The sequence below is a fragment of the Pseudophryne corroboree genome, chromosome 1 (assembly GCF_028390025.1).
Source record: "Pseudophryne corroboree isolate aPseCor3 chromosome 1, aPseCor3.hap2, whole genome shotgun sequence".
NCBI classification, from domain to species: domain Eukaryota; kingdom Metazoa; phylum Chordata; class Amphibia; order Anura; family Myobatrachidae; genus Pseudophryne; species Pseudophryne corroboree.
The window spans coordinates 172,959,429-172,972,714 of record NC_086444.1 but is presented as its reverse complement, the minus strand read 5'-3'; the positions used below and the strand labels follow the sequence as shown (position 1 = coordinate 172,972,714).

General features: G+C 46.9%; 1 protein-coding gene across 2 annotated transcripts in view; it reads left to right on the top strand.

Annotated features, from left to right (window-relative positions):
* The first annotated feature begins 684 nt into the window (after positions 1 to 684).
* Positions 685 to 13,286, top strand: part of OCLN (occludin) — a 134,462-nt gene continuing 121,860 nt past the window's right edge. The window contains exon 1 of one of the 2 annotated variants that reach the window (XM_063963896.1): positions 685 to 995. Coding sequence is in view for 1 of the 2 variants with exons in the window: in XM_063963895.1 (XP_063819965.1) it covers positions 1,228 to 1,282 (55 nt within the window). In the remaining variant the exon portion in view is untranslated. Of the gene's footprint in view, positions 996 to 1,219; positions 1,283 to 13,286 lie in introns of those variants that run through there. The other variant, XM_063963895.1, reaches the window with a different exon arrangement.

Sequence of the window (13,286 nt, the reverse complement as noted above, 5' to 3'; positions counted from 1 at the left end):
CATGACTGCACGATATGAACGATCTTGTTCATTAATGAACAAGATAACGTTCATATCGTGCAGTGTGGAGGCTCCAGCGATGAACGATGCGCGGCCCTGCGCTCGTTCATCGCTGGTCCCCCGTCGGCTGTCCATGCAGGCCAATATGGACGATCTCGGCCATATTTGCCTGCACTTCAATGCAGCCGGGTGACGGAGGGAGTGAAGAAACTTCACTCCCCCCGTCACTGCCCCCCCCCACCGCCGGGTCGCCCGTATCGGCCGTCGGGCAGCTCGGCGGCGGATCTGCCAGTGTGTAGGGCCTATAAAGCTCAACAGAATTTGCTGCGCTATAAAAGAAACTGTTAATAAATAAATAATATAGAACTTGTGCTGATCTTACTATTAGCACTATATTGATATCTGCAATAGTGTATTCTATATACACAACAGTAAACCCACATTGCGCACAAAAACAAATACAAGTCTAATTGCCAATGATTTGTGTGTATAATTACACCTAGTTAGATGGTCATCCGTCCCGTATACATAACCATTGACAATGACTATAGCAGGGGAAAGTGGCCCGTCCTCGCCCTCACACCCCAGCCCTGGTATCACAGCTGTAAAACCCTGACATTACTGCCCCATAAACTGGTAACGGCTCTGAGTGACCTTTATTTCATTTCGCAAGAACATCTCTCCGGCACAGCCTGGAGCCAGGCACACAGAGCAGCTCAGCAGCCGGCCCATGTGCAGGGGCGCAGCGGGAGGCAGGAACCTGTTTCTCCTGCTCTCAGGTGTACGGCGCTGCTGCTCGGGTGCCACGCCCGGCTCCCCCGGGCGTTGGGGGAGGGGGAAGGAGGCAGGGCCGGGAAGACGCAACAATTCCTCGTTCGCACTCTTGCACTGAGCCTCAGAGGGAGCTGCTGTTGGGATTGTGGTTTGGAAAGTTTTGTAGAACGCGGAGAACTTCTCTCTGATCCAGACAGGAGGACGCTGAGGAGCCCCCGGAGGTGAGACACCTGTCCCCTCACTCTCTAGGTTATGCCACCCCTCAACCCCCCATTTAATTTAAATTCATCACACAAGTGGACACGAATAGTCGCACTTCATAAACCAAAGCACAGTATTAGGTGGTGGGATTTTTTATGTAAACGTGGTCACAGGTATTGTGGAACTGCACGTCCCAGCATACAATGGAGCTTGTAATTAATAAATAAATTCCGTCACGGTTGAAGCCTACAGATGACCAAAGCTTGTTCCCAAGTGATGTTGCTGTCTGGGCCATCTCCTTGTATTGGTATACTTTGTGATTTTTATATATCTACAATATTTTTAGCAAAAGTGATGACTAATATGCCATATTTTACTCTGACTAGTATTTATTAAAGCTTGGCAAGAGATAAAATTGTGAGATAAAATACCAACCAATCAGATCCTGTCATTTTTCAAACACTGTAAAATGTAAACTAGAAGCTGATTGGTTAGTACTTTACTTATTAAAATGTTATCTCTCTCCAAGCTTTGATAAATACCCCATACCTGATTACCCATACCTTATATATGTTAGAAGTGGTATAGTCATGCTATGCGTATAATCAGCTTATTTAGTTTTATTTCATTTTTCAGCTCCAAAACAATTGGCCCCCTTTAACAATGATTGTAGTGGCATGATTCGTTTAGTATTGCAGTAATCCTAATGGATATGTCAAGGGTATTTATCTCCGACAGTATCCCCTTCCTCTATTGCGCCCTCCCTGCCGCTACTGGCAGCCTTTAACTAGCAGCGACGGGATGTTATAGCATGCGGATCAGTGAGAGCCAGTCTGCGCATATCCATGACGCTTTCAATGTTAATGTAGAGGACTAGGCATGAACCCATATTGGTCTGGTTCTCAAGCAGTTTAACCTATGGCAGCAGTTACCAAACTCTTTTGAGTCACGGCACCCTAGAGTATCAGAATTTTTACCACTGCACCCTTAGGCCAAAAGATTCCTATTGAGAAATTTGGAAAGAAATAATAAATGAAGTTCTTTGCGTTTATATGTCATCCATAGGTTCAGTTGTGTGGTGAGGGACACGGTTTGCTACGGTTTGTCCGCATATATAACATTGGCAGCCACCAGCACTGGTTTTGCCTATTATACTGACCATAAATAGTTTGAATTGGTCCTGGATCACCAATCCAAGGCACCCCTGCAAGTGTCCCGAGGCACCCCAGGGAGCCACGGCACACAGTTTGGGAACCACTGCCCTATGGTATTATTGATGTAATAGCAGCTAAGGGTTACATTATAAGGTAAGAGCTTACTGGGCTTGCCCGCTCTCCTGTGCCCATTGCACAATTACAAACATAATCCTCTGAGCTTTGGGTTTGTCTCTGTTTATCAATTCCCCTTTGAATCTACCTAATTGTGAATAAGTAATTGATAGCAAATGCTCTTATCATTAATGTAGCTAGATTATTCAGTTGACAAAATACTACGATAACCAGAAGCAGAGCTGTGTAAACCCACTCACATGATAATACTGGCAGGTATGCCCATGGTTCTCTATTACTGAAGTGATCTCAGTAGCCGGCTGATCCTACTCTGCCAAGTAGAGTGGAGAACCTTCCTTCAGACACTCAGCATGTTCTTCACTGAAACCCACTGACAAGTGAAACTGAGCTATTGGAGCAATGCCAGGTGTGCGCGAGCTGTTTGGGTGGGGACGGTCACATGACCAAGTGTCTCTTCTGGAGTCACTATAAGGAGCACTGCTTAACGGGTTAATGACAAGGGAATGCTGTGTATTGGGGAAGAATGGTATGGGTCATATGTAAATACACTTTGCTATGATTTGCAGGTTGTGCTGCAATATACGTATGATCTCTTTATGACAGCAGTTCTCGGGTGGATACACATGAGTGTTTGCTCTGTGCTCATGGTATAGTAAGCTTGAGTTCGGCTGTGAGTTTAAAAATAATAGATCTCTCTCTGTAGCAAGTACCCCAAAGCACATCCATCGTAGGGGGCAGATGTATTAACTTGGAGAAGGCATAAGGAAGTGATAAACCAGTGATATGTGTAAGGTGATAAAGGCACCAGCCAATCGGCTCCAATATGTAAATTAACAGTTAGGATCTGATTGGCTGGTGCCTTTATCACATTGCACATATCACTGGTTTATCACTTCCTTATGCCTTCTCCAGGTTAATACATCTGCCTAGGATCTCTGTACACACAGATCGTATACAATCATATGAACACTTGTTGAACAATTCATATTTTTTGTGTCAGTGATCTATGAAGAGGTTATGAAATTGTAATTGAACATACAGCGACAGTCAGGCTGGCACTACTGTCAAACTAACAGCTCTGGCATTTGCTAGGAGGCCTGGTATGCTTGAAAGTATTAGTGGCCTGGTCTGGGCCACAAACAGTCTTAAAAAATGGTCTGTATATCCTCCAGCAGTTTCCTAGACCTACTTGTAATATAATAGCCAGAAGTGCCGTGTATACGTGCCTTCTGCATCCAATGAGTGTGGTCAGAAGTTGGAACTAGCACCAGTAAGTAGGACAGCTGTCCTGTTAATGACACATGGGCACAGAAATGTCACTATTGTACCTTCTTGCCAGGGTTTTTGTTATTTGGGTCCTTGTTGTGTCTACAAATCCAACTGATTGTACCACACAGTGAGATTGCTATTTGTAGCACGGCAATAGAGCACAAACTCATTTTCCTGTGCATTCCTATCAATACAAAATGAGCAATGTTGTGCTTGCGATGTGCCGCTCTTCTGCTGGCATCACCCGTAATTGAATTTCCAAGTGACCTATTGAAATAGACCTCCCAACAGCACAAAGCATTACGTAAGATCCCATCGCAACTTTACATTTTTAACTTGCAGCTGTCCACAGTGGGCCTAATTCAGATGTGGGTGGAGGTGTTGCGCCTCCGCAAAGTACTGATGTACGGCACTTTGCGTGTGTGCCGACTCGTAGACTGTGATGTCGGATGCAGATCTGCAGCTGACTGTTGGTGACTGACAGTTTGATGCCGTTTGGGAAGGCGTTGGCCATTACGTGGTAGGGACGAGGCCAGTATTTCTGTTGGAAGAATGAGATTTTCTGGCCTCTTTGTTGGATCTGCTGTGGCTGGATTGTGGGACCCCATAGGTCATGCAGCCGACCAATGGTGTCTTAGGTGATCCGCAGCTGCATCCTAGGATGCATCTCGGATCACTAATGCAAGCAGGATGCGTGATGCCCCTTGCTGCGTTATCGTATTAGTGCTATTCATAATAACTCTGACCACATCTGAATCCGGCCCAATGACGCACACATTAAGACCCAAAAGGCCAGTTTCATATGTGTTTCTGCCGTTACCTGGGTGCTAGGGTGTCTGTGCAAAATAAGACTTTGTTTCTCTAACGTCCTAGTGGATGCTGGGGACTCCGAAAGGACCATGGGGAATAGCGGCTCCGCAGGAGACTGGGCACAAAGTAAAAGCTTTAGGACTAGCTGGTGTGCACTGGCTCCTCCCCCTATGACCCTCCTCCAAGCCTCAGTTAGATTTTGTGCCCGAACGAGAAGGGTGCAATCTAGGTGGCTCTCCTGAGCTGCTTAGAGTAAAAGTTTAAATAGGTTTTTTATTTTCAGTGAGACCTGCTGGCAACAGGCTCACTGCATCGAGGGACTTAGGGGAGAGAAACGAACTCACCTGCGTGCAGAGTGGATTGGGTTTCTTAGGCTACTGGACATTGGCTCCAGAGGGACGATCAAAGGCCCAGCCATGGATGGGTCCCGGAGCCGCGCCGCCGGCCCCCTTACAGATGCTGAAGCAAGAAGAGGTCCATAAATCGGCGGCAGAAGACTTTCCTGTCTTCATAAGGTAGCCATTGCTCTCAGCACACTTCACACTCCGGTCACTGAGGGTGCAGGACGCTGGGGGGGGCGTCCTGGGAAGCAATGAATTTACCTTAGTTGGCGAAAAATACATCACATATAGCTCCTGGGCTATATGGATGTATTTAACCCCTGCCAGTTTTCCAGTAAAAAGCGGGAGAAGAGCCCGCCGTGAAGGGGGCGGGGCCTATCTCCTCAGCACACAGCACCATTTTTCCCACACAGCTCCGCTGGTAGGAAGGCTCCCAGAATCTCCCCTGCATCCTGCAACTACAGAAACAGGGTAAAAAAGAGAGGGGGGCACTTATTTGGCAAAATAACAGATATAAGCAGCTATAAGGGATAGACACTTATTGTAAGGTTGTCCCTATACATATATAGCGCTCTGGTGTGTGCTGGCAAACTCTCCCTCTGTCTCCCCAAAGGGCTAAGTGGGTCCTGTCCTCTATCAGAGCATTCCCTGTGTGTGTGCTGGGTGTCGGTACGTGTGTGTCGACATGTATGAGGAGGAAAATGATGTGGAGGCGGAGCAGAGTGTCTGTAACAGTGATGTCACCCCCTAGGGGGTCGACACCTGAGTGGATGTACTGTTGAAAATTACGTGACAGTGTCAGCTCTATATAAAAAAAACAGTGGTTGACATGAGACAGCCGGCTACTCAGCTTGTGCCTGTCCAGACGTCTTATAGGCCGTCAGGCAGATGGCAGATACAGACGCCGACACGGATACTGACTCCTGTGTCGACGGTGAAGAGACAACCGTGATTTCCAGTAGGGCCACACGTTACATGATTGAGACAATGGAAAATGTTTTATACATTTCTGATAATACGAGTACCACCAAAAAAGGGGTATTATGTTCGGTGAGGGAAAAACTACCTGTAGTTTTCTTGAATCTGAGAAATAAAATGTGTGATGATGCGTGGGTTTCCCCCCGATAACAATTAATAATTTCTTAAAAAGTATTGGCTGCATACCCTTTCCCGCCAGAGGTTAGGATGCATTGGGACACACCCCCTAGGGGGGATAAGGCGCTCACACGCTTGTAAGAACAAGGGCTCTACCCTCTCATGAGATGGCCGCCCTTAAGGATCCTGCTGATAGAAAGCAGGAGGGTATCCAAAAAAAGGTATTTACACACATACTGGTGTTATACTGCGACCAGCTATCGCCTCAGCCTGGAGGTGCAGTGTTGGGTTGGCATGGTCAGATTCCCTGACTGGAAATATTGATATCCTAGATAAGGATAGTATATTATTGCCTATAGAGCATTTAAAAGATGCATTTCTATATATGCATGATGCACAGCGGAATAATTGCCGACTGGCATCAAGTATAAGTGCGTTGTCCAATTCTACCAGTAAAATGGTCAGGTGATGCGGATTCCAAACGTCATTTGGAAGTATTGCCTTTGAAAGGGGACATTTGGGGTCGGTCTTTTAGACCTGGTGGCCACGGCAACAGCTGGGAAATCCACGTTTGTACCCCAGGTCGCCTCTCAAAATAAGACGCCGTATTATCAGGCGCAGTCCTTTGTTGGCAAGCGGACAAAAGGTTCCTCTTTTCTGCTCGTGACAGAGGGAGAGGAAAAAGGCTGCAGAGATCAGCCAGTTCCCAGGAACAGAAACCCTTTCCAGCCTCTGCCAAGCCCTCAGTATGACGCTAGGGCTTTATAAGCTCAGGCACGGTGGGGGCCCGTTCTCAATGAATTTCAGTGCGCAGTGGGCTCACTCGCAAGTAGACCCCTGGATCCTTCAGGTAATATCTCAGGGGTACATATTGGAATTCGAGACGTCTCCCCCTCGCCGTTTCCAAAAGTCGACTTTACCGACGTCTCCCTCGGACAGGGAGGCAGTTTTGGAAGCCATTCACAAGCTGTATTCCCAGCAGGTGATAATCAAGGTACCCCTCCTGCAACAGGGAACGGGGTATTATTCCACACTATTGTGGTACCGAAGCCAGACGGCTCGGTGAGACCGATTCTAAAATCTTTGAACACTTACATACAGAGGTTCAAATTCAAGATTGAGTCACTCAGAGCAGTGATTGCGAACCTGGAAGAAGGGGACTACATGATGTCTCGGGACATCAAGGATGCTTACCTTCATGTCAAAATTTACCCTTCTCACCAAGGGTACCTCAGGTTTATGGTACAGAACTGTCACTATCAGTTCAGACGCTGCCGTAGGGATGGTCCACGGCACCCCGGGTCTTTACCAAGGTAATGGCCGAAATGATGATGTTCCTTCGAAGGAAGGGAATTTTAGTTATCCCTTACTTGGACGATTCCCTGATAAGGGTAAGATCCAGGGAACAGTTGGAGGTCGGTGTAGCACTATCTCAGATAGTGTTGCGGCAGCACGATTGGATTCTCAATATTCCAAAATCGCAGCTGGTTCCGTCGACGTGTCTTCTGTTCCTAGGGATGATCCTGGACACAGTCCAGAAAAAGGTGTTTCTCCCGGAGGAGAAAGCCAGGGAGTTATCCGAGCTAGTCAGGAACCTCCTCAAACCGAGCCAAGTCTCAGTGCATCAATGCACAAGGGTTCTGGGTAAAATGGGGGCTTCCTACGAAGCAATCCCATTTGGCAGATTCCACGCAAGAACTTTCCAGTGGGACCTGCTGGACAAATGGTCCGGATCGCATCTTCAGATGCATCAGCGGATAACCCTGTCACCAAGGACAAGGGTGTCCCTCCTGTGGTGGTTGCAGAGTGCTCATCTTCTAGAGGGCCGCAGATTCGGCATTCAGGACTGGGTCCTGGTAACCACGGATGCCAGCCTGCGAGGCTGGGGAGCAGTCACACAGGGAAGGAATATCCAGGACTTATGGTCAAGCCTGGAGACATCACTTCACATAAATATCCTGAAGCTAAGGGACATTTACAATGCTCTAAGCTTAGCAAGACCTTTGCTTCAAGGACAGCCGGTGTTGATCCAGTCGGACAACATCACGGCAGTCACCCACGTAAACAGACAGGGTGGCACAAGAAGCAGAAGGGCAATGACAGAAGCTGCAAGGATTCTTCGCTGGGCGGAAAATCATGGGATAGCACTGTCAGCAGTATTCATTCCGGGAGTGGACAACTGGGAAGCAGACTTCCTCAGCACGACCTCCACCCGGGGAGAGTGGGGACTTCACCCAGAAGTCTTCCACAGGATTATAAACCGTTGGGAAAAACTCGACAGGTATTGCGCCAGGTCCAGGGACCCTCAGGCAATAGCTGTAGACGCTCTGGTAACACCGTGGGTGTACCAGTCAGGGTATGTGTTTCCTCCTCTGCCTCTCATACCCAAGGTACTGAGATTGATAAGATGGTGAGGAGTAAGCACTATATTCGTGGCTCCGGATTGGCCAAGAAGGACTTGGTAACCGGAACTTCAAGAGATGCTCACGGAGGATCCGTGGCCTCTACCTCTAAGAAGGGACCTGCTCCAGCAAGGACCCTGTCTGTTCCAAGACTTACCGCGGCTGCGTTTGACGGCATGGCGGTTGAACGCCGGATCCTGAAGGAAAAAGGGCATTCCCGATGAAGTCATCCCTATCCTGATCAAAGCCAGGAAGGATGTAACCGCAGAAACATTATCACCGCAATTGGCGAAAATATGTTGCGTGGTGCGAGGCCAGTAAGGCCCGACGGTGGAAATTCGACTGGGTCGATTCCTACATTTCCTGCAAACAGGAGTATCTATGGGCCTGAAATTGGGGTCCATTAAGGTTCAAATTTCGGCCCTGTCAATTTTCTTCCAAAAAGAACTAGCTTCAGTCCCTGAAGTTCAGACGTTTGTAAAAGGGGTACTGCATATACAGCCTCCTTTTGTGCCTCCAGTGGCACTTGGGATCTCAATGTAGTTTTTTTTTTTGGATTCCAAAAGTCACATTGGTTTGAACCACTTAAATCTGTGGAGTTAAAATATCTCACATGGAAAGTGGTCATGCTGTTGGCCCTGGCCTGGGCCAGGCGCGTGTCAGAATTGGCGGCTTTATCCTGTAAAAGCCCTTATCTGATTTTCCATTCGGACAGGGCGGAATTGAGGACTCGTCCTCAATTTCTCCCTAAGGTGTTTTCAGCATTTCACTTAAACCAACCTATTGTGGTGCCTGCGGCTACTAGGGACTTGGAGGATTCCAAGTTGCTGGACGTAGTCAGGGCCCTGAAAATATGTTTCCAGGACGGCTGGAGTCAGAAAATCTGACTCGCTGTTTATCCTGTATGCACCCAACAAGCTGGGTGCTCCTGCTTCTAAGCAGACGATTGCTCGTTGGATTTGCAGTACAATTCAGCTTGCACATTCTGTGGCAGGCCTGCCACAGCCAAAATCTGTAAAAGCCCATTCCACACGGAAAGTGGGCTCATCTTGGGCGGCTGCCCGAGGGGTCTCGGCTTTACAACTTTGCCGAGCAGCTACTTGGTCAGGGGCAAACACGTTTGCTAAATTCTACAAATTTGATACCCTGGCTGAGGAGGACCTGGAGTTCTCTCATTCGGTGCTGCAGAGTCATCCGCACTCTCCCGCCCGTTTGGGAGCTTTGGTATAATCCCCATGGTCCTTTCGGAGTCCCCAGCATCCACTAGGACGTTAGAGAAATTAAGAATTTACTTACCGATAATTCTATTTCTCATAGTCCGTAGTGGATGCTGGGCGCCCATCCCAAGTGCGGATTGTCTGCATTACTTGTACATAGTTATTGTTACAAAAATCGGGTTATTGTTGTTGTGAGCCATCTTTTCAGAGGCTCCTTCTGTTATCATGCTGTTAACTGGGTTCAGATCACAAGTTGTACGGTGTGATTGGTGTGGCTGGTAATGAGTCTTACCCGGGATTCAAAATCCTTCCTTATTGTGTACGCTCGTCCGGGCACAGTATCCTAACTGAGGCTTGGAGGAGGGTCATAGGGGGAGGAGCCAGTGCACACCAGCTAGTCCTAAAGCTTTTACTTTGTGCCCAGTCTCCTGCGGAGCCGCTATTCCCCATGGTCCTTTCGGAGTCCCCAGCATCCACTACGGACTATGAGAAATAGAATTATCGGTAAGTAAATTCTTATTTTAACATTACACTTTACTTATATTATTACATTTTATTTATAAGGCAACACAAGTGTTTTGCAGCGCCATACAAAGGACAGTACTGGGAGACAAAACTTATCATTACAGTAAATAAATAACAAAAATAGAGTACAGGTAACAAAGAGCACCACAATTCTCAAAACATAATACAGCTATGATGTAAGTAGCAAGGGAATAACCATCGTACTATTTGGGGCTGGTGCCCATAGATGGAAATGAGCTTTCACCAGCAGGAGAAAAGGCGGGTAAAGATGGTCGCTGAGTAGGAGAGAACTGCAAGTGAAATGTGTCGAGAAGAGGGCTTTGACAACAAGAGGAAAGAGGGCCCTGTTCTGGAAAGCTAACAATCTAGTGGGAAGGGGCGACAGACAGATGACATGAGGCGCAAGCAAGCGGGAGGTAGCCTGATGGTGGTATGTAAGCAAAACCGAGATGTTCAAGGCATGAGGCAGGGGTATGGGGTATGGAGGAGCGGACTCAGGACTAGGTTATGCATCGGGAGGGTATGCCTTGATGAATAGGTGGATTTTTAGTGCCCGTGTGAAGCTTTGCAAGGTCGGGGAGAGTCTAATGGAGCGAGGGAGAGAATTCCACTGAAGGGGTGCAGCACAGGCATAGTCTTGAACTCGAGCATGGGAAGCAGTGACCAGGGCAGTGGAGAGGCAATGGTCATTGGCTGACTGTAGGGGCGGGAAATGAAGGGAGAGGAGGTTGGAGATGTAGGGAGCAGTGGAATTAGAGATGGCCATGTATGTGAGGGTGATTACTTTGAAGAGGATTCTGTAGGGGAATGGGAGCCAGTGTAGATTTTGTCGAAGGAGTGGCAGATGTGGATTGGCGGAAGAGGCAGATAAGCCTATCTGTGGAGTTCAGGACAGATTGGAGGCGACCAAGCGAGGCCAGTGAGGAGAACATTGCAGTGGTCGAGCCGTGAGATGACCAGTGAGTGGATGATAAGTTTAGTTGCACTCTGGGAGATAAATGGCCTGATGCGAGCAATATGCGTAGCTGGAACAGACAAGATTGTGCTAGAGCTTGGATGTGGGGTGCAAAGGAGAGGGAGGAGTAGAATGACGCCCAAGCAGTGGAGTTGGGGAACGGGGGAGATGATGGTGTTGTCAACCATGATAGAGATATTGGTAGGGGGTGTTGCTCTGGGTGTGGGAAAGATGATGAGTTCAGTTTTGTCCATGTTGAGCTTCAGAGAGCGCTCAGACATCCAGGAGGAGATTGCTGAGAGGCAGCTGGAAACTTGAGAGAGGACAGATCAAGAGAGGAGAGGTAGAGTTGTGTGTCATCAGCATAGAGGTGGTATTGAAGGCCACAGGAGTTAATGAGCGCACCCAGGGAAGAGGTGTACAGGGAGAACAGAAGGGGGCCTAGGACAGAACCCTGAGGGACACCAACAGGAAGGATGGAAGGGTGTGAGGTGGTGTCAGAGGCAGACACAGAGAAGACACTTACAGATTAGGTGTTTAACATTTTGGTTAATCATTACTCTGTTGAACTGCTTTGATTTTGATGTTTTGACAATTTCAGACTAAAGCTGGATTTAAGTTATATAATTGTCTGGGCATTCCAAAAGAAAGAATATCACCAAGTTGTCTTCAGGCGCTGATGCAATTCTTGGGGGTACTTCTAGATGACCTGTTTATCATCAATTTTTGCCCTCAAACCAAAGATATAAAGTACAAATAGTGTAATACTGATAACATAAAACAATTAAATTTGTGTGTGTAGGTAGAATCCGAACCATATGGTAATGTCTAAAAAATAGACAATATGCGCATTGGAAGGGAGAGGATATATTTTCCTTAATGTGGTTCCAAATTTTCATCCATACATCACTCCATTCACAGAGATCTCATGAAAAGGATAAAAGCAAACATAGTATAATATTGCTTTAATAAAATTTAAAAAGCCAGATTAGATGACTGGACTCTCACCATAAGACAGAGTTAACAAGGCAGATAGAAATTCAAACCAGGCGTCCCCAGCACCTCGCAAATCCTCCTATGGATCCGTTCCAGACTCCAAACGACCATAAGCCAACGCGTTTCAATACTTCACAGTATCTTTTTCAAGGCGTGTTCTTCCTTCCCAAAGGATATCCTATTTATATCCCCTTAATGATGACATCATATCCTATGTGAAAAACCTATTTCCAGACATGGATCCAACTATCTTCTAAACATCCTATACATAACAACCTTATGCATCCAATCCCCTTTTCCTGTTCGGGTATTCATGAATCCCTTCTTGGGCGCCAAAAGTTTCCCTTCATTATAACACACCAGGGTCTGATTTCCGTGTTCCCGGCTCACTGGTATACGTCATATCCGCCTGTTGGCCCGCCCGTGCGTTCCGCCGCTGTTTCCGGAAATGACGTCCTTCTGTATACATCACTTCCGGCCGCGGCGAGTTTTGCGTTCCACCTCTAGTTCCGGACTTATCGCTACCGCTGGACAACTCCACACTTTCTCTTCTTCATTGTCTATTGGAGTATTGTCAAACGGAACGTCCTTTGGTGTTTAATGGTCATTTCTGAGGGGATTAATGGTCATTTTTGTTAATTTGTCTGGGCATTCCGCCTGATCCCCATGGATTTCCCAATAATTGTACAGTATATTTGCGTGACTGATCAAAATATTAGTCTGTCAGACATGGCAAATTGTGTGACAAATGCTATCATCTGGGAGCTGCATACGCCAGACATTTCTCCTATTTCTACACAGCGAAGGAATAGGGAATGTCGTCTCCCCAGGAGAGGCCGTACACTCTGAGATATCTTACAATATGCCCATGGTATCTGCTGGGTACATTCTGTACAATTTTGTGTTGTGTTTATTCAGGTTGATGAACTCTCGATTTGTTCTTGTGATGAATAGTACCAGTAGTGAAGCGTACACACTATAAAGTTATTTCTTCTGATCCTCCGTCTTATGTGCGATCTGTCGAGTCCTAGTACACATGCGCAGATTTCTGAAGGCCTGTCGGCAGATCAGTCATCAACACGTACACACTGCAAAATTTTTAATACCATGACCAGATTTATCACATCTTATGAACTTCCAAGAGCATGTGATAATTTTATCAGACTTATTTATCTGGACTTAAAATATAGTGTACATTATACAGTCCTCTTTCAGGTCCCCAATTACTCAATTGTATTCATATGCTTTGCATTCTAAATTTACTGGTCAGGACAGAAAATCCTGTTTGACTATGTGAACGGTTAGTTGCCTAAAGGTAGCCCAGGGTCACGTGATCATTTCAGACACTCACTGAAGACCAATCGGTGCTACTCCACTTACCACATAAGTGACCACAAATTAATGAATTCAAC